At 46.0% G+C, this 19279-nt stretch overlaps 1 protein-coding gene across 9 annotated transcripts in view; it reads left to right on the top strand.

The window, feature by feature from the left end:
- Positions 1–19279, top strand: part of SH3GL3 (SH3 domain containing GRB2 like 3, endophilin A3) — a 113810-nt gene that overhangs the window by 90362 nt on the left and 4169 nt on the right. For 3 of the 9 annotated variants that reach the window (XM_042242638.1, XM_042242635.1, XM_042242639.2), the window contains 2 exons: positions 8760–8810; positions 9869–10065. The exons of 1 other annotated variant lie outside the window; for it this stretch is intronic. In XM_042242638.1, coding sequence (XP_042098572.1) covers positions 8760–8810; positions 9869–10065 — 248 coding nt within the window. 5 more of the 9 variants (XM_042242640.1, XM_042242636.1, XM_042242641.2 and 2 more) reach the window with 3 other exon arrangements.

The following is a 19279-nucleotide window of genomic DNA, read 5'->3' as shown; positions in this document are numbered from 1 at the left end:
GGTTCTTCAAGGTTCAATACATGCAGGTGTTTTCCGGTTAGAGCAGCACTTCCTTTCCCAATTCAAGGCCTCCAAAAGTGTAATAGCTTCTGATCTGGGTTTCCCAAGCGCTCCCACATGCCAGTAATCACATCCAAGTTTCTTTCTTAGATAGCTCTTAAGACTGCCTTGCTTCTTTCCTTTCTTGCCTAACCTTTCCTTTCTTTTTCTAAATATTTCTATATTTGGCTCTCTTGGGTCTTCGCTGTGGCACATGGAATCTTCTTTGCATCATGCAGGCTCTTCATTGTGGCCCATAGACTCTCTAGTCGAGGTGTGTGGGCTTAGTTGTCCTGCAGCATGTGGGATCTTAGTTCCCTGACCAGGGAGCGAACCTGTGTCCTCTGTGTTGCAAGGCAGATTCTTAACCGCTGGACCACGAGGGAAGTCCCAGCTAACCTTTCTTAGCTTATGGAGGCTACCTTGAGGCCATCTGGAATAGCAGATGAGTGGGAAGGCAATACCTTTAGATAAATCTTTGCTGTGGAATGAGGTCCATTCATTCAGTTTACAGAAGTCTCTGAGAATGACCTGGAGCACAACCTGCCCATCGTCCGTTCTTTGGTGGTACAGAAGCTTTTCTAATGTCCCGGGACCCAATCTCTGATTCTTGTCCCTTCCCTTTTTGCTTGCAAACCGGGCAATTCTTCCCTTTCTTACAATAAGTAGCTAGATGTACCAAGGAGCAGTTACCATCCAGTCACATTCTGTTTTCCCCAATTTCTTCCTTTAGGCTCCTGATATGTGGCATGCTTTGAAAGTTATCACAGGCAAAAGTTTTACCAAATATTTGTCCACACCCTAACTAGGATCACCGACTTTCATGCCATTTATATCTGTTTCTTCTTCATTACAGCTTGGCCACTAATTTTAGCTTTTATCATGACAACATCCCACTTCTGGTACCAGTTTTTGCATGAGTTAGGGTAAGAATAGTTACTGTTGTACAGAGACTCAAGAAAGCAATGGTTCAAATGAGATAGAAATTAAAAATGGAAGTCCAGGTCTAGAGGTTTCCTTTTAGGTAAGTAAACCAAAGATGGTTGATGTTACTTCCACTCCCATCCCCCTGGGATGGACCTAGTCACAGGACCACAGCTAGCTGCAGAGGCTGGGGGAGTGGGTTTAGCTGGAGAGCCACATCCCACCACTATATCACCGTGAAGAGGAGAGAGAGAGTGTTGGTGGCCAGCTTGCAATTTCTACCACACACATCTATCTACTACACATATGTTGTGGAAGAGCACATCAGACCCTACACAATTCATTTCCATTAGAACGTGGTACCGCATGCAGGGTGGTATGGGAACGTGCATTAAGGATAACCTAGGAGTTGGCAAGCTTTTTTTGTAGAAGGACAGGTCATAAAACGTTTACGCTTTGTCAGTTATTTGGTCTTGGTTGCAACCTCTCAACTCTGTCCTGATGTGAAAGCAGCCCCAGACCGTATGGAAATGGATGAGCATGGCTGTATTCCATTCAAATGTCACTTGGGCCACAGGCCAGAGTTTGCCACCCTGGGGTGACTCGTTGGGAAATCAACTCAACAATATCAATCAAAATTAATAAAAATGTTTGCCTACGCTCAGTGGCTTCATTCCTGGAAATGTACCCTAAAGAAATAATTTAACCAAAAGCATATTCCTGTACCTATTATAGCACTATACAGAGGAAGAACAAGTTATAATTGGGAACAGACTAATAACCAATATTTATTTATATATATTTGTCAACATTAGGATAATGGTTAAGTAGATGATGGTATATCAAGTGGGATATTGTGCAGCTTTTCAAACTCACTGACATGGAAATTATGTCGAAACATTTGAATGTTTGTGGTTTGATATGAAGTTGAAAAGAAAGACATAGAGTTATCAGTGTACTGTGATTCAGTTCAGTTCAGTTCAGTCGCTCAGTCGTGTTCGACTCTTTGTGACCCCATGAATCGCAGCACGCCAGGCCTCCCTGTCCATCACCAACTCCTGGAGTTCACTCAGACTCACGTCCATCGAGTCAGTGATGCCATCCAGCCATCTCATCCTCTGTCGTCCCCTTCTCCTCCTGCCCCCAATCCCTCCCAGCATCAGAGTCTTTTCCAATGAGTCAACTCTTCTCATGAGGTGGCAAAAGTACTGGAGCTTCAGCTTTAGCATCATTCCTTCCAAAGAAAACCCAGGGCTGATCTTCAGAATGGATTGGTTGGATCTCCTTGCAGTCCAGGGGACTCTCAAGAGTCTTCTCCAACACCACAGTTCAAAAGCATCAATTCTTCAGCGCTCAGCCTTCTTCACAGTCCAACTCTCACATCCATACATGACCACAGGAAAAACCATAGCTTTGACTAGATGGACCTTAGTCAGCAAAGTAATGTCTCTGCTTTTGAATATGCTATCTAGGTTGGTCATAACTTTTCTTCCAAGGAGTAAGCGTCTTTTAATTTTATGGCTGCAGTCACCATCTGCAGTGATTTTGGAGCCCCCCAAAATAAAGTCTGACACTGTTTCCACTGTTTCCCCATCTATTTACCATGAAGTGATGGGACCGGATGCCATGATCTTCGTTTTCTGAATGTTGAGCTTTAAGCCAACTTTTTCACCCTCCTCTTACACTTTCATCAAGAGGCTTTTAGTTCCTCTTCACTTTCTGCCATAAGGGTGGTGTCATCTGCATATCTGAGGTTATTGACATTTCTCTCGGCAATCTTGATTCCAGCTTGTGTTTCTTCCAGTCCAGCGTTTCTCATGATGTACTCTGCATATAAGTTAAATAAGCAGGGTGACAATATACAGCCTTGACGTACTCCTTTTCCTATTTGGAACCAGTCTGTTGTTCCATGTCCAGTTCGAACTGTTGCTTCCTGACCTGCATACAGATCCTTGTAAATCAATATGTGCATGTAGCCCAGGCTAAATGGTAGGATTCTGGGCAATATTTTCCTTTTTAAAGATATATTCTTTAAATTGTATTTCAATAAGCGTATTTGAATAAACAAGCATGTATTCAATAATGGGAAGCCGATGACTTTTGAAGGATAGGTATACTTCCTTCTTTATAGAAAACTGTGTACCCATTGTATTCCATATTCTTCCCGCCCCCAGGAAGCTTAGTGCCAGATGCAAAGTTCAAGCACAGCAATCATTATAAAATAGCCAGAGCTGGTCCATGTGCACCTCCTCCCCTTTAATGAGGGTGACCCTGCATCCTAGTTTGCTTGGGACGGTCCCAGCATATGTCTGTTGCTCCAGTATAATTTTTGAAAAAATGTCTTTATTTAGTTTTGGCTTCACTGGGTCTTTGTTGCTATGTGCAGGCTTTCTCTAGTTGCAATCAGGGGGCTACTCTGGCTGTGGTGTGCGGGCTTCTCATTGCAGTGGCTTCTCTTATTGCAGGGCACAGACTCTGGGCACATGGACTTCAGCAGGTGTGCTGTGCAGGCTTAGTTACCTAGCAGCATGTGAGATCTTCAGGACCAGGGACGGAACCTGTGTCCCCTGCATTGGCAGGTGGATTCTTAACCACTGGACCAACAGGGAAGTCCCTCTCATATCATTTTTAATAGTCCCCTCCCACCTTTACTCACAAGTTCTACTGTTTGTATGAAAATACATTGTTTCCTTACTTTTTATGGCTTTACTTTTCTCTTTCTGTTCTGTGGAACCTCTCTTCTGAATACATATGTTATTATGAGCCATTTCAAAATTTCTGTTAGGAAGAAGCTGGTTATAAATATAACTAAAAACGTTGAAAGCAAGTCCAACCCCAGCCTGCCTTCCTCCTTGTATTGTATCTGAATGAATTAGAACCAGCAGACCCTAGGACCCCAGAAGGGCTTCCCAGGTGGTTCAGTGGTAGAGAATTCGTCTATCAATGCAGGAGACACTGGAGATGCAGGTTCGATCCCTGGGTCGGGAAGATCCCCTGGAGAAGGGAATGGCGACCCACTCCAGTATTCTTGGCTGGGAAATCCCATGGACAGAGGCTACAGTCTGTGGGGTCACAAAGAGTTGGACACAACTGAGTATAGTTGTTTTACAATGTTGTGTTAGTTTCTGTTGTACAGCAAAGTGGATCAACCATGCATTTACAAGGGTCCCCCCCTTTTTTTTAGATTTCCTTCCCATTTAGGTCACCACAGAACATTAGGTAGAGTTCCCAGTGCCATACAGTATGTTCTCATTAATTATCTATTTTATACATAGTAGTGTGTATATGTGGAGAAGGAAATGGCAACCCACTCCAGTGTTCTTGCCTGGAGAATCCCAGGGACGAGGGGGCCTCATGGGCTGCCATCTATGGGGTCGCACAGAGTCGGACACGACTGAAGTGACTTAGCAGCAGCAGCAGTGTGTATATGTCAACCCCAATCTCCCAATTCATCCCACTCCTGCCTTCCTCCCTTGGTGTCTGTACATTGTTCTCTATGTGTCTCTATTTCTGCTTTGCAAATAGGTTCATCTCTAACATTTTTCTAAATTCCACATATATGCATTAATATACGATATCTGTTCTTCTCTTTTTCTGACTTACTTCACCCTGTATGACATTCTCTGGGTCCATCCGTGTCTCTGCAAATGGCACAGTTTTGTTCCTTTTTATGGCCAAGTGATATTCCATTGTCTATACATACCCCAGCTTCTTTATCCATTCATTTGTTCATGGACATCCAGGTAGCTTCCGTGTCCTGGCTATTGTGAATAGTGCTTCAGTGAACAATGGGGTGCATGTGTCTTTTGGGATTATGGTTCTTTCTGGGTATATGCCTATGAGTGTGGTTGCTGAGTCATATGGTAGTTCTACATCTTACAGATTTTTCATTTTATCTTGTTAAGAAATAATACTGGGGAATGTCAGCAAACGTTCAAGAGCATCAGGAAAGATTTCTTTCCAAGATTCTTGATCGGAGGGAATCGGGCCAGCAAGTGGTTGCAGAGGGAGTCTGTTGTATGCATCTGACTTGGAAGAAGAAAGCAGCGATAGGACAGTCCGTTCCTTGGCTTCCTCATCCAGACTGTGCACGTAGTACTGTGTCCCCTCCTTCTTGGCCAGTAGCTCAGTCCCCAGGCAGATTAAGTTGTTAGCTGGGTGATGGTCAGCCAGAGATCCCAGATGTGTAGAAGACGGCCTTCAGGAAGGCTCAGGGTCCACAACTGGAGCCTCCGTTCCAGCACATCGCATGCCATGCCGCCGCGTACCATCTGCCTCCGCTTTAGTCCCCAACCCCTGCCCTGGGCTCCTCGTTGATTCGTGGGTAGAATTTGCGAGTGTGAAGGGGTCCCGTACTGTTTGTTTCTAAGGCACAGTTTCAAAAGAAAATGGCATTTTATAGCCGGCATTAATGGGAAATTACTTTCCATTAGGATTCTGAATGATTTGCACATAATGTTTATAAAGTGAAGGAAAAATGTCAAGCATTTCACTAACAATTTAAAGCAAAGCTCCTAGGACTCTGCCAGAAATGAATTCCAAGAACATTTTCTTCATCATTTCTTCTTTCTAAAGAAAAAAAAAAAAAAGAAAAGAGGTGGGGGGAGATGAAAGGACGTGGATCAATTAGGCTGAATCCGCGGTGGGACTGAGATGGAATCTTTGATAATATGGTTTCTAGGTACTTAAGAGAATGAATAAAGTGAGCCAAAAAGGGAGAGGGGGTGGTGGTGGAAATCACATCTTGAAATGATGGATTGCAGACAAAATCCAAGTTTAGGCTCTGGCGAGGAGAAACCACTGCCTGTCCAAGCCCCTGAGTGTGGGGTCATGAGGCTTCATCGGAGTATGCTGCCTCTTTGTCCCCAAAGAGAAAGGGAGGCCAAGAAAAGTCTTCGCGCTAAAATGTGTGCCTGGGTCGTTCCCAGAAAACCCTTGGTTTTCAGGAAAATAGTAAAGGAACTTGTGACCTATGCTTAGACATCTTCCCTACCTTGGGTAAATTGTCACTTGCTGAATTCTAAATATAAAGACTAGAGAACAGAGGCTATTGTACATTTTTTAATCAACTCACTTATTTATGAAGGCCTTCTTTTTTCTAATTTTATTTGTTTTTATTTTTGGCTGTGCTGGGTCTTCATAGCTGCAAGCGGGCTTTGTTTAGTGGCGGTACGTGGACTTCTCATTGCGATGGCTTCTCTGGTTGTGGAGCATGGGCTCTCGGTGTGTGGGCTTCAGCAGTTGCGGCCCCTGGGCTCTAGAGCACAGGCTCAGTAGTCATGCTGCATGGGCCTAGTTGCCCGGCGGGCATGTGGCGTCTTCCTGGATCAGCGATTGAACCTGTGTCCCCTGCATTGGCAGGTGGGTTCTTATCCACTGCGCCCCCAGGGAAGTCCCTATGGAGGTTTTATTTTGCACTGCTGTTCTTAAAGAGGGCTCCACTTTGTCTAATCACAACTGAGGGTTAATATGGACCAAACTGAGACTGGCGTTAAGAATGTGGAAGGCAGAGATGAGTGAACAAGTGTTGGTTTCAAACGTGCTCCAGGCATTTCAGAGCGAGGTGAAATAAATCTCTCAAATGATGTATATTAAGACATTCTAACTCCCTTTGGGTATAAAGAAACTTTTTATAAATTCCTTGACACTTCTTAGGGAGCTCGGATGTAATGTCTAGGGCTTAAGTCCTTCCCCTCATTGGAGTAAAATCTCTAGGATTACATTAGAAAATAAACATTTATTCAGAAGTAAAGTGTGAAGTGTGAAACTTAAAGAAGACGAGCACTCTGCAAGTAGAAATGGATGTATTTTTAACCTGAATTTCCAAAGAGGAAATTAAAATTTCACACAGCAGTGACAACGGTGATTGCTTGGTCAGCAGGTCCTTTTTTACTCTTTCTCTCCTGTCCTTCCTGCTCTTTCCTTGGTCTTTTTTTCCCTTTCCATCAGCCTGTCTGCAATCTCCATGTCTTTATATTATCAGTAGTGGTTCAGAGTCAGAGTTATAGACAAAGAGATATAAGCAAAAAATGGGAGTCTCATGTTGGAATTCAGAATTCTGGCACTTATTTGCTGTGTGACTTTGGGAGAGTTTCTTAACATCTCTGGACTGATTTATACTTTTTCCTAAATGAAGTGATTGGACTCAATACAGTCCAGGTTTCTTTTCCAGCTCTAAATTCTGTGGCTTAGCATTCTTAAAAATTTACAAAGTGCACAGACAGAACGTTTTTCTATTTTCTGTATTTTAAAAAATACTATTAAAAAGTAAAGTGTGAGCTCTGATTATTATTCTTGATCAATAGGCATTGATGTGAGAAAGGGGGAAGGGTCCTTTTTTATTCTTTTTGTCTCAAGAAAGCTTCAGAGGGAAAAGTTTTCTTGCTGCAGGGGATGGTTTCCTGTAACTCTACTAAATAGTCTGTAAAAAGAGTTTTTGAAAAGCCTGTTTGACATAATTTCCAATTTAGTTGTCAAAATTTTAATACTCCTTGGCTGAAATGGTTCTATCATCTCAGATGCATATTTTAAAATCTCAGCCTATATTCTACAATGATATGCTTGGTCTTTAAGCTCAAACTTAAAATAATGTTATCTTAATATTCATGTATGTACTTATGTTTAAAAAAAAAATAGTCAAGTGAAGTCAGTCTCCAAGGATTACAAACAGGGCGGCCATGCAGCACAGTTCCAGAGGACCTTGTGTTTGAATCCACATGGGTGACACCCCCTCTGGAGTTGAGTGGGTGTGGCCTCCGGTGCAAGTCCTGATGCCAGATTGTGGGAAGGTCTTCCCAGGTGGCTCAGTGGTAAAGGATTTGCCTGCCAATACAGGAGACATGGGTTCGATCCCTGGGTCAGGAAGATCCTCTGGAGAAGGGAATGGCAACCCACTCCAGTATTCTTGCCTGGGAAAAAGAGGAGCCTGGTGGGCTACAGTCCATGGGGTCACAAAGAGTCGGATGCCACTGAGCAACTAAACAACAACAATAACGAGAAAACAGTGAGGCCAGTGATGTCTGACTGGCCTCCAACTCAGGAGCACCGCGGCAGAGGAGTCTGTAGCGGATAGAGTACTCACCCTGTCCAAACTGCAGCCGCTTGTTGCCCGAGAATGTGGACCGAGGATAGCCAGCCCTTAGGATTTTTCCAAGAGAAGCCAGAAATCACATATTTATGTGCAATCTCCTGATTTTTAAATACTGGCAACTAATCCACACTGTACAAAGCAAGGAGCTGGCCAAGCAAAACACCGTCTGCAAACTGATCCCCCTGCCAGTGGCCAGGAAGCCACCTCTGATTAAGGCTGCTGTTCATCTTCTCCTTTCCCTTAACTCAGAGTGGCAAAGGCAACCCACACGCCCTGGACCCGGCTGTAGCAGAGGGCTAACCTCCCAGGAAACTTTGCTAAATAATGAGCCACAGCTTCCGAGAAGTCTGTGCGAGTTATCTTAGTACACAAGGGAAAGCTTTGTTAGTGAATGGAGGAGGGCACAAACATCACTAATTAAATCCATCTCCTATAATCTGTGAGTGGTAGAGGATTGGTATTAAGGCAAAAACAAATTAAAGGTGCTTATTTTTATAGATTATAATAATTAAGCTTGAGTTCCACTGACAAGTTATTTTAACAAATCACATCTCCTATGGATAAATACAGAGTTCTTATTTCTAGATTGTTCATAAACCTTTACTAGACAGTACTCACTACTTTACGACTTAACTGTCTTAGCTCGAGCTGCTATAACAAATACTAGATCAAGTGGCTTAAAACAACCAACATTTATTTCTCACAGTTTCAGAGTCTGGGAAGTTCAAGATCAAGGTGCCGGCAGACTCGTTGTCGGGTGAGGGACCCCTTCCTGGTTTGCAGATGGCTGTCTTCTCGTCGTCTGTCCCTGGTGGCACTAATGCCATTCATGAGGGCTCTACCCTCATGACCTTGTCATCCCCCAACATCCCCACCTGCTAATACCACCACTTTGGGGATTAGGACTTCAACATCTGAATATTGGGGGCACACAGACATTCTGTCCATGGCGTTAGCCATAGATCTATACGTAAAATTTGCAGGTAAGGAAACCAGGGTCCAGAGGTGACCTCACCCAGAGCTAGAACCCAGGGATCCAAACTGTCTATCTCATAGGGTCTTACCAAATGAACGAAAATTGTCCTTTGCAGATGTTGAACAAAAATGAGTTTTGTAGTATTCATCAGAGTTATATACCAATGCTATATCTGGGTCAGCTCAAACAAAAGTGTTAGCTTCAAAAAAATGTTTGCTACCAGAGCTTAAGATTTTTGATCAAGAAAAAAATGACAACTTTTGAAGGGAGCTTGAACCAGATATGCTGGTTCTAATTCAAGAGAGATGGTGCCTGGCCCAGGGTACACACTCAGTGTTTGAGTCTGAAGCAGAAATAGACTTGAAAGTTCCAAGTCCTTTTTTGGCCCAACCCGTTAAGAGATGAACTCTCTAGGTAGATGGTATGGGTGTGGTGAGTCTCTGGGTGGCTGACCATACTCCTCCTAACTGGCTGCCCATTCCACCTGCTGTCGGGTACCTTCCTCTCTCCCCATGGGAAGCAGAAGTCATGTGTAGACACCCCTGCATTCCAGACTTGAGACCAGGAAGTGAGCAGAAAACAGGCTTACCCGGCCAGGACAGGTGTCACCTGCCTTTCAGAGGAAGGCCCAAGTCCTGGCTTTTACTTCATCCCTCTCAGTCAGAATTCTGTCATCAAAAAAATAGGAATTCTCACCTTACCTGCAGAGGGTTATTCTGAGGATTATATCAGATCCTATAAATAAGAGGTACTGGGCATACATGGTACTTGCTACATAGTATAAGTGCCCAGGACACAGCAGTTGTTAACGTTTCATAACTGGTTATCTGATTTCCCAGCCTACAGCAGACTGGAAGGAGCAGATTAGAAAGGCCTGGGGGACTGCTCCGGGAAGGCCCACTGTCGGCAGGAAAAAGTGACAGGTCGCAGCCTGATGACAAGGGAGGCAAGAGAAACACGATAAAGAGCAGGAACAAAATCTCTAAAAGGCACAGCAGTTTGGGGCATTTACTAAAAGACAAAGAACCTTCCTCAGGTCAGTAGCTTCTGTAGACTCTGTACCTTGTACATTGATAGGCACGCATGTTGACAGCAGGTGTGTGAATTTTACTTCCCTCTCCATCCCCTTCCCCGCTCACCACAAAGTAGGAGAGGGGGTTGTCGCTTGCCTTTCGATTGTGATGCTCTGACCAGATGCTTCCAGGTAATGAAATCCCCAAAGTCAGGGCCACCAGAGGAGACAAGAGTGCAGTGGGTTCCTTGGGTGATCTGAAAATATGGCAAGTTCAAGGACAACGAAAGAGCTGTGACTTTTAGTGTCATGGAGAGAAGGATGTCCCTGCCCCTCTTACCACTTCTGCTTCCTCCATGATCTTCTTCAAAGTCAGGGTAGGAAATATATTTTTGACAACAGGCCCCCAGGTCCTGGCTGGTGGCAGAGAGAGAGGGAGGGAACACATGAGGTGGCCGGGCTGCAGAAACACCAGCACACCAGCCCCACCCTGTGGTCTAACCCACCACCCGGAATAGACGCCCATTTTTATTTGCTTGTTACACTAAGTCTGATACAAATGAACCTTCAAGTTGGGAACTTTCCAAGATGTGAATGTTCGCATTTCCAATCAAAGCTATTGCAAGTTACTTCTCATGGCTGGCATACCTTGTCACGTGCATGCATCCTCCACAAGTGGGTGTGCTTGTGTGCACTTTACCGTACAGTCCTGTGTAGAGGACAGTAGAGCGGTGTCTTTATTTCAAGCCCAGAATGTCCAGAAGCAAGCGTAAAAGCAGCAGTATATAGCCGATTAGTTAGTTGGTTAGCTCGGCTAACTTTGTTGGACTCACGAACAGACTGGACTTACAAATGCACTCTTGGAATGGAACTCGTTCTTATGTATAGGGACTTAATGGTATTTTTGATTGGAGCCTGAGCTGCTCACTTTGAAGCTGCACAGAGAGTAAGGCCCTGAAGGGCATCCCTCCAGTGACTGATAGGGTGGGGTGAGATGTGGGCAGACCTTCTAGGATCAGAGAAGGATTAAGGTGGAGAGCACTCTTGAAGAGCATCCCAGGCCTGGGAGCTCCAGGAGCCTGCCCTGCTGAGGACCCATGGCTCTTTCCAACCCAGCTGATGGACCACCCTGTTGACTGTGGTTGGCTCAGAAACCGAGTGGGCATAAACTCACCATCCAACGATATTCAGACTGGGTGCATGCCATGGTGATCAAGAGCTCAGAATCTGGACCTAGATGGAGGTCAGATCTCAGCACTGCTGCTTAAATGCTTGGAACCCCAATTTCTCTCTCTATCACATTGTGGGGAATACCTCAGGCTTCCCAGGTGACTCAGCAGTAAAGAATTCGCCTGCCAGTGTGGGAGATGCAGGTTCGACCCCTGGGATGCGAAGATCCTCTGGAGGAGGAAATGGCAACCCACTCCAGTATTCTTGCCTGGGAAATCCGTAGAGGAACCTGGTGGGCTACAGTCCACGGGGTCACAAAGAGTCAGACACGACTGAGCTACTGAACAACAGTGACAAATGGTACCTCATCAAAGGGTTCCTCTGAGAATTAAGTCTGCTTGTAGGCATTTAGAATGTTTTCTTGGCACATGGTAAATATTGAAAACTGAGGGTTAGTCTTCTATCCCTCTAGCTGACCAGGACTGTGGTATTCATTGTGGGACTATGGCTACCAGAGTAAAATGTGCCTGGCAGTTCTGTTCACGTGAGTAGCTTTTTGCAGCAGGGACTTGGGGAGATAAAAGCTGGAGTCAGAGAAGAGCCTCCAGAGAATCTTCCTTCTGTTAAAACAAGAGGGGACCAAATATTGTCAGAAGCCAGTCCACATTATTGCCCAGAAGGGAGTGAAATTTCTTTTAGAGAGAACACAATTTCCTGACCTGTTGCGTGTTGCCGATGCAGTACTGACTGACTGACCACCTTCCTTAAAATTCTTGTGGTTGGGTCTCTTTTTTAACTCCCTAATGGTGTGGAACAGAGCTTGAATAATAAATATTCAATAGGGACACACCCTTCTCTCTGTTAAAATAATCTTTGTTTCAGTGCCTTAACAAGGAAGAGACTGTGTTTTCCCCACCTCTGCTCTCACATTACGTGAAGCCAGGCCTCAGGAGTGAGAGAAAATAAACACAGGCTCCCCAGCCAGGGCGGGAGAGGCAGCCTCCTCACTGGATGGCCCGGGGCTGGGGCTTCGGCTGCCAGGAGCTCACGTGCACAGATTCTCAGCGGGTTCAGGTGCCAAGCACCATGCACGAGACAGCTTGCATATGGAGGTGGTGGTGGAAGGTCCAGGGGAAAGGGGAGTGGGTGTTCAGGAAAGATGCAGCCGCTGGGTGGGACCCCTCCTTTCTTCGGGGAAGATCTGGGCAGAGGTGCAGCTTATCCTCGGGCACCGAGCGCTCAGGCTCCTTGCACACATCTGCGCCAAGCACGGCCAGTTTGAAAAGATCCCACTGAGCACGTGTCACCTCCTCTGCCTTCACTTCTAGCGTCCCATCTGTGGTGTCCTGCCCTGTCTTTTGTGCAGAGGGAAAGTTCACACACTGTCACGGATTGAGCACAAACTCGATTCCTCGTTAACCAAACTTGCTCGTGAGCCTCCCTTCAGACCGATGGCGGAAACAACTTAATCTTTTTTCCATTTCTACTGTTGGCCAAAAGAAAAAAAATATTAATCTTTTTTCCATTTCTTCTAATGGTGGAAAAAAACGTAATCTGGCCATTTCAAGGTAACTCGGTCTCTTCCAATAGAAAGTGCAGACTGTCCATTTATTGCTTGCTCGATTCAAGACTTAAACCTGGTCAGTTCAGCTAAAATTTCCTGCCAGAGCTATTGGTTTTTCCTCCAAGGCTGTCTCTTACCTCCTTCTGTACCCTCAAGATATTGCCTGGGTACAGGAGGTGTTTAGGGAACATCACGGTGATGGGTGGGGAAGCTTGTCAGGGTCTTAACTGCTTCCACAGAGGAGATTTATCACACCAGGTCTGGGCCCAGGTCAGGGGACCAAGGCTTTGCCCTTGGGTTACTGGACCTCTGCACTGGGAGCCTGTGCACCCACCCCCAGGGCATCTCTGGTCCAGATCCCCCATCAGCGCTTCTCACTTCCTGCCTGACCTTGAGGAGATGTGTTCACAGTGCATGGGGAGCCCAGGTGACCCCCTCTGGCACCCTCTCTGTTTAACTACATGTGAGGGTGCTCAGTGGCTTCACTTGTGTCTGACTCTTTGCAACCCTATTGACTGTATCCTTCCAGGCTCCTCTGTCCATGGGGATTCTCCAGGCAAGAATATTGGAGTGGGTTGCCATTCCCTCCTCTAGGGGATCTTCTGGACTCAGGGATTGAACCCGCGTCTCCTGCATTGCAGGCAGATTCTTTACTGCTGAGTCACAGGGGAAGCCCCTGTTTAATTACACAACCCACCATTTCCACTGTGCTCAGCACCCTCAAGTCTAGAGCTCTTTGAAGCCTACCTTCTCCTACAGTTCCAGTGGGAAATGGGGCCAAGACCCCCACCCCAGGGTGGGATCAGGAAGCATCTCAGCCTTTCCAAACTGCCCTCTTCTTCCACCTCTTCCCTGACTCCAGGAAGTGCTCTTGTCTCTTCTCTGGTGGCAAGAAACAGTCCCTCCCTCCCCATGCTTGTCAGACAAATCTCTGTGCTCCGAGTTCTTCAGCCTCTGGTTCCTCGGAACCCGGAAGTCTCGCTCGACCTCAGCTTCAAATCTCATAAAAGCCTGTCTGGCTCAGGCATGAAAGCCCGAAAGCCTCAGCGTCCACACCATCTCGCAACTGAAATGGCATTATTTTGGAAATTACCGGTTAAACATCACTCCCTCGTGTGGGTTCCACCCTCTCCCTAAAGTACAGGAGGCCATGGCTCTCTGGGTTGGGGTCCCCAGACGGCCAAGATGACCCAGCATGATGAAGGCATCAGATGACTCTTCCCAATATCATCTTGCTGCATGTACAGTTCAGATCCGTGGGCCGAGCTCCGCTGGGGGTGGACCTACCTGGTGCCTGCACTGTTGTTGAGAACTGTGTTCGGTGGGTGAATGTTGGGGGTGGGGGGACAGTGCAGAGGCTGGGGAGAACCCAGCACTCACGCCTCACTGGAGTTGGGGAACTCTCGCCCAGGGGCTCTCCACTCCCGGGTCTTGGGAGAGACGCCACGTTTGGGGTTGATTTGCTGATGGAGTGTGATGTGAGTGCTGGTTGAGTTCCAGCTCTTAGGAGGCAGAAGTGGGAAGTATGGCAGTGGTCCCTCACCTGGAGTAAATGAAGTGAGACGGGAGGGACGTGTCTCTCCCCCGATTGGTTCAGAGCATGTGTGCAGCGAGGGCACACGTATGCATGCATAGGCGGGGGCTGGGATGAATGCATGTCTGCCATTTAGTATTTATGTCAGTCATCACAGTTGGCTTACAAAGTGAATGGGAGGAAAAACAGATTGGCCAAAAAGTTCACTCGGGTCTTCCCATGCGATGTTATGGAAAAACCAGAACTAACTTTTTGGCCAACCCAACATACACACGTACACACATACACACACAGCCCTGTAATCAGTGTGATAGCCTATGAAGTTTCTTAGCAAGACTTAGCAGCCGCGTAGAGCATGTAGGAGGTGACATCAGGAGAGGCGGTCCCGGGCGGAGCCCTGGTGTCTTTCTGACTTTGCCATTAGCTCTGGGGCCAGGCTGTTGTGACCTCTCAGGGGCCCATACTGCCTCTTCTTCAAGAAGAAAGCTTGTGGAAGACCACTAAAGACCCTTCTAGCACGGACGTTTTGTGTTCCAGGAAATGCCTCCCCAAACCATCATGGGGCTTGGCAGTTGACTCCCTCTGTGTCAAAAACTGGTCGTGGGAGAAATGACAAAAGAATACTGATCGTTTTAATAGACCACTCTGGAACAGTTATTCACTAGTAAAATTGACTTTGACTCAGCAGCCTGACTTGCTGCAGGGTTTCAGTGACCAGCTCCCACAGCCCCCCAGCCCACCTAGATCCGAGCTGTATTTCCAAAGGAAAATGGAAAGTCTGGCCTGGAAACACACAATTCCCTAATGCTTTGAAATCAGTGAAGGTTATTCTGTTCACATTCAAGATCATGAACCGGGCCCCCTATTTAAATTCTCCTGCTTCCTGGTGGCTCAGTGGTAAAGAATTCACTTGCCAATGCAAGAGAGACAGGATTGATCCTTTGTCCAGGGAGATCCCTTAGAGAAGGAAATGGCAACTTGCTCCAGTATTCTTGCCTGGGAAATGCTATAGACAGGAACCTGGCGGGCTACAGTTGATGGGGTTGCCAGGAGTCCGACATTACCGAGCGACTAAACAATCCCCAATTCCCGTCATTACAACAAACTTGGGGTGGGACAGTGTTCTGTTATGGAAGGAGCCATCTACATGCTGGAAGCATCAGGAAGATTCTCGAAATAATGAGCCAGGGAGCCCAGATTTTAAAATGCTGACCTACCTGGAAGTCACACCTGGGAAGTAGCTTCCCACCTGAAGAGGAAGAACAGCCTCCCCTCCCCCGCCATCACTCCCCCCCCCCACTTTCCCCACTAGCTCCCAGACACTCCCAGCCTCTTGTCAAAGGAGTTGGAGTGAAAGAGGACCATGGGGCTGGTGGTTCACGACCTCTCTTGGAAATTGGAAACACCTGAGAAATTTTTTAAACTCCAGTGTCTGGGTCCCATTGCCAGAGCTTCTGATTTAGTTGTTCTGAGGTCAGTCCAGGTAGGGGGTGTTTATCATGCCTCCAGATTGAGAACCACTGCAGCAGGAAGGCAAGAGGGGACCATCTCAGTCCAACTGGGGAACTTCACTGACAGATGCTCCCTAAGCGAGGTGCCGGGGTGGGGCTTGGCTCTCACTCCCACGTGGGGTGGAAGGTTAGCAGTGGGCGTGATACTGAGAGATTGCTTCCCTGGTGGTTCAGATGCTAAAGCATCTGCCTACAATGCAGGAGACCTGGGTTGGGAAGATCCCCTGGAGAAGGAAATGGCAACCCACTCCAGTACTCTTGCCTGGAAGATCCCATGGATGGTGGAGACTGGTAGGCTGCAGTCCATGGGGTAGCATTCCAAAGAATAGCAAGAAGAGATAAGAAAGCCTTCTTCAGTGATCAGTGCAAAGAAATAGAGGAAAACAACAGAATGGGAAAGACTAGAGATCTCTTCAAGTAAATTAGAGATACAAAGGGAACATTTCATGCAAAGATGGGCTCGATAAAGGACAGAAATGGTATGGACCTAACGCAAGCAGAAGATATTAAGAAGTGGCAAGAATACAAAGAAGAACTGTACAAAAAAGATCTTCATGACCCAGATAATCATGATGGTGTGATCACTCACCTAGAGCCAGACATCCTGGAATGTGAAGTCAAGTGGGCCTTAGAAAGCATCACTACAAACAAAGCTAGTGGAAGTGATGGAATTCCAGTTGAGCTATTTCAAATCTTGAAAGATGATGCTGTGAAAGTGCTGCACTCAATAAGCCAGCACATTTGGAAAACTCAGCAGTGGCCACAGGACTGGAAAAGGTCAGTTTTCATTCCAATCCCAAAGAAAGGCAATGTCAAAGAATGCTCAAACTACCACACAATTGCACTCATCTCACACGCTAGTAAAGAAATGCTCAAAATTCTCCAAGCCAGGCTTCAGCAATACGTGAACCGTGAACTCCCTGATGTTAAAGCTGGTTTTAGAAAAGGCAGAGGAACCAGAGATCAAATTGCCAATATCCGCTGGATCATGGTAAAAGCAAGAGAGTTCCAGAAAAACATCTATTTCTGCTTTATTGACTATGCCCAAGCCTTTGACTGTGTGGATCACAAGAAACTGTGGAAAATTCTGAAAGAGATGGGAATACAGACCACCTGACCTGCCTCTTGAGAAATCTGTATGCAGGTCAGGAAGCAACAGTTAGAACTGGACATGGAACAACAGACTGGTTCCAAATAGGAAAAGGAGTACGTCAAGGCTGTATATTGTCACCCTGCTTATTTAACTTATATGCAGAGTACATCATGAGAAACGCTGGGCTGGAAGAAGCACATACTGGAATCAAGATTGCCAGGAGAAATATCAATAACCTCAGATATGCAGATGACACCACCCTTATGGCAGAAAGTGAAGAAGAACTAAAAAGTCTCTTGATGAAAGTGTAAGAGGAGAGTGAAAAAGTTGGCTTAAAGCTCAACATTCAGAAAACAAAGATCATGGCATTCGGTCCCATCACTTCATGGGAAATAGATGGGGAAACAGTGGAAACAGTGTCAGACTTTATTTTGGGGGGCTCCAAAATCACTACAAATGGTGACTGCAGCCATGAAATTAAAAGACGCTTACTCCTTGGAAGGAAAGTTATGACCAACCTGGATAGCATACTGAAAAGCAGAGACATTACTTTGCCAACAAAGGTCCATCTAATCAAGGCTATGGTTTTTCCAGTAGTCATGTATGGATGCGAGAATTGGACTGTGAAGAAAGCTGAGCGCCGAAGAATTGATGCTTTTGAACTGTGGTGTTGGAGAAGACTCTTGAGAGTCCCTTGGACTGCAAGGAGATCCAACCAATCCATTCTAAAGGAAATCAGTCCTGGCTGTTCTTTGGAAGGAATGATGCTAAAGCTGAAACTCCAGTACTTCGGACACCTCATGTGAAGAGTTGACTCATTGGAAAAGGCTCTGATGCTGGGAGGAATTGGGGCAGGAGGAAAAGGGGATGACAGAGTATGAGATGGCTGGATGGCATCGCAGACTCGATGGACGTGGGTTTGGGTGAACTCCAGGAGTTGGTGATGGACAAGGAGGTCTGGCGTGCTGCAATTCATGGGGTCGCAGAGTTGGACACGACTCAGTGACTGAACTGAACTGATACTGAGGGTGGCACTGAGGGAGGCCCTCCCCCAGAGAACAGGTGCTGTTTGCTGAATTTTTGACCAGCCCCAAATTTATCTTCTCTCTTTACTTGGCTGGAAAAGACTTGTTGAGAAAGGAACACAGTCTCTAGCAGAACTTGTTTCAAGTCTTACTTAAAGTCTGGATGGGGAGAGAAATAAGAATGTTTCATAATAATAGAAAGAGGAAATTGAAATGGAAAATGCAGGATGGCAGAGGAACTCTTGTTTCAGAGCAGACTCTAGAGCACAGGCTCACTGGTTGTGGTACACAGGTTTAGTTGCTGTGCTATGTGTGAGATTGTCTGGGACGAGGGATTCAATCCATGTCCCCGGCATTGGCAGGTGGATTCTTAACCACTGCAAGGTGAAGTAGCACATGCTGATGCTGAAACTGTAGCAAGTGATGTAGAAGCTGCAGCAAGTTATCAGGAAGATCTAGCTGAGATAATTCATGAAGGTGGCTACACTAAAGAAGAGAGCTGCAGTGTAAATGAAACAGCTTTCTATTGGAAGAAGGTGCCATCTAGGACTTTAATAACTAGAGAAGAAAAATCAGTGCCTGTCTTCAAAGTTTTAAAGGACAGAGTATCTCTCTTGTTAGGGGCTATTGCAGCAGGTGACTTTCAGTAGAAGCCAATGCTTATTTACCATTCTGAAGATCTTAAGGCATTTAAGAATTATGCTAAATCTACTCTGCCTGTGTGGGGCTTCCCTGGTGCCTCAGTGGTAAAGAATCTGCCTGCAAATGCAGGAGACACGGGTTTGATCCCTGGGTCGGAAAGATCCCCTGGAGAAGGAAATGGGGACCCACTCCAGTATCCTTGTCTGGAGAATCCCATGGACAGAGGAGCCTGGTGGGCTGCAGTCCATGGAGTTGCAAAGGGTCAGACATGACTGAACAACTGAACAACATAGCTACCACATATAGTGACCCATCTAATGAATCTGGGCAAAGTAGATGGAAAACCTTCTGGAAGGGATTCTGCTTGCCATTAAGAATGTTTGTGATTCATGGGGCGAGGTCAAAATATCAGCATTATCAGAAGTCGCTTTCATTCCCCATGCATGACTTTGTGGGGTTCAAGACTCAAGTGGAAGAAATAACTGCAGATGTAGTGGAAGGAGCAAGAGAATGAGTAGAATTCAAAGTGGAGCCTGAAGATGTGACTGAACTGCTGCAACCTCATGACGAAACTTGGACAGACAGGGAGCTGCTTCTGATAAATGAGCAAAGAAAGAGGTTTCTTGAGATGGAATCTACTGATGATGCTGTGAAGACTGCTGAAATGACAACAAAGGATTTACAGTATTACATAAACCT

Source organism: Ovis aries, unplaced genomic scaffold (genome assembly GCF_016772045.2).
Source record: "Ovis aries strain OAR_USU_Benz2616 breed Rambouillet unplaced genomic scaffold, ARS-UI_Ramb_v3.0 scaffold_85, whole genome shotgun sequence".
In the NCBI taxonomy this organism is placed as follows: domain Eukaryota; kingdom Metazoa; phylum Chordata; class Mammalia; order Artiodactyla; family Bovidae; genus Ovis; species Ovis aries.
Note: the sequence above shows the minus strand (reverse complement) of the source record. Positions and strands in the feature narration are given on the sequence as shown.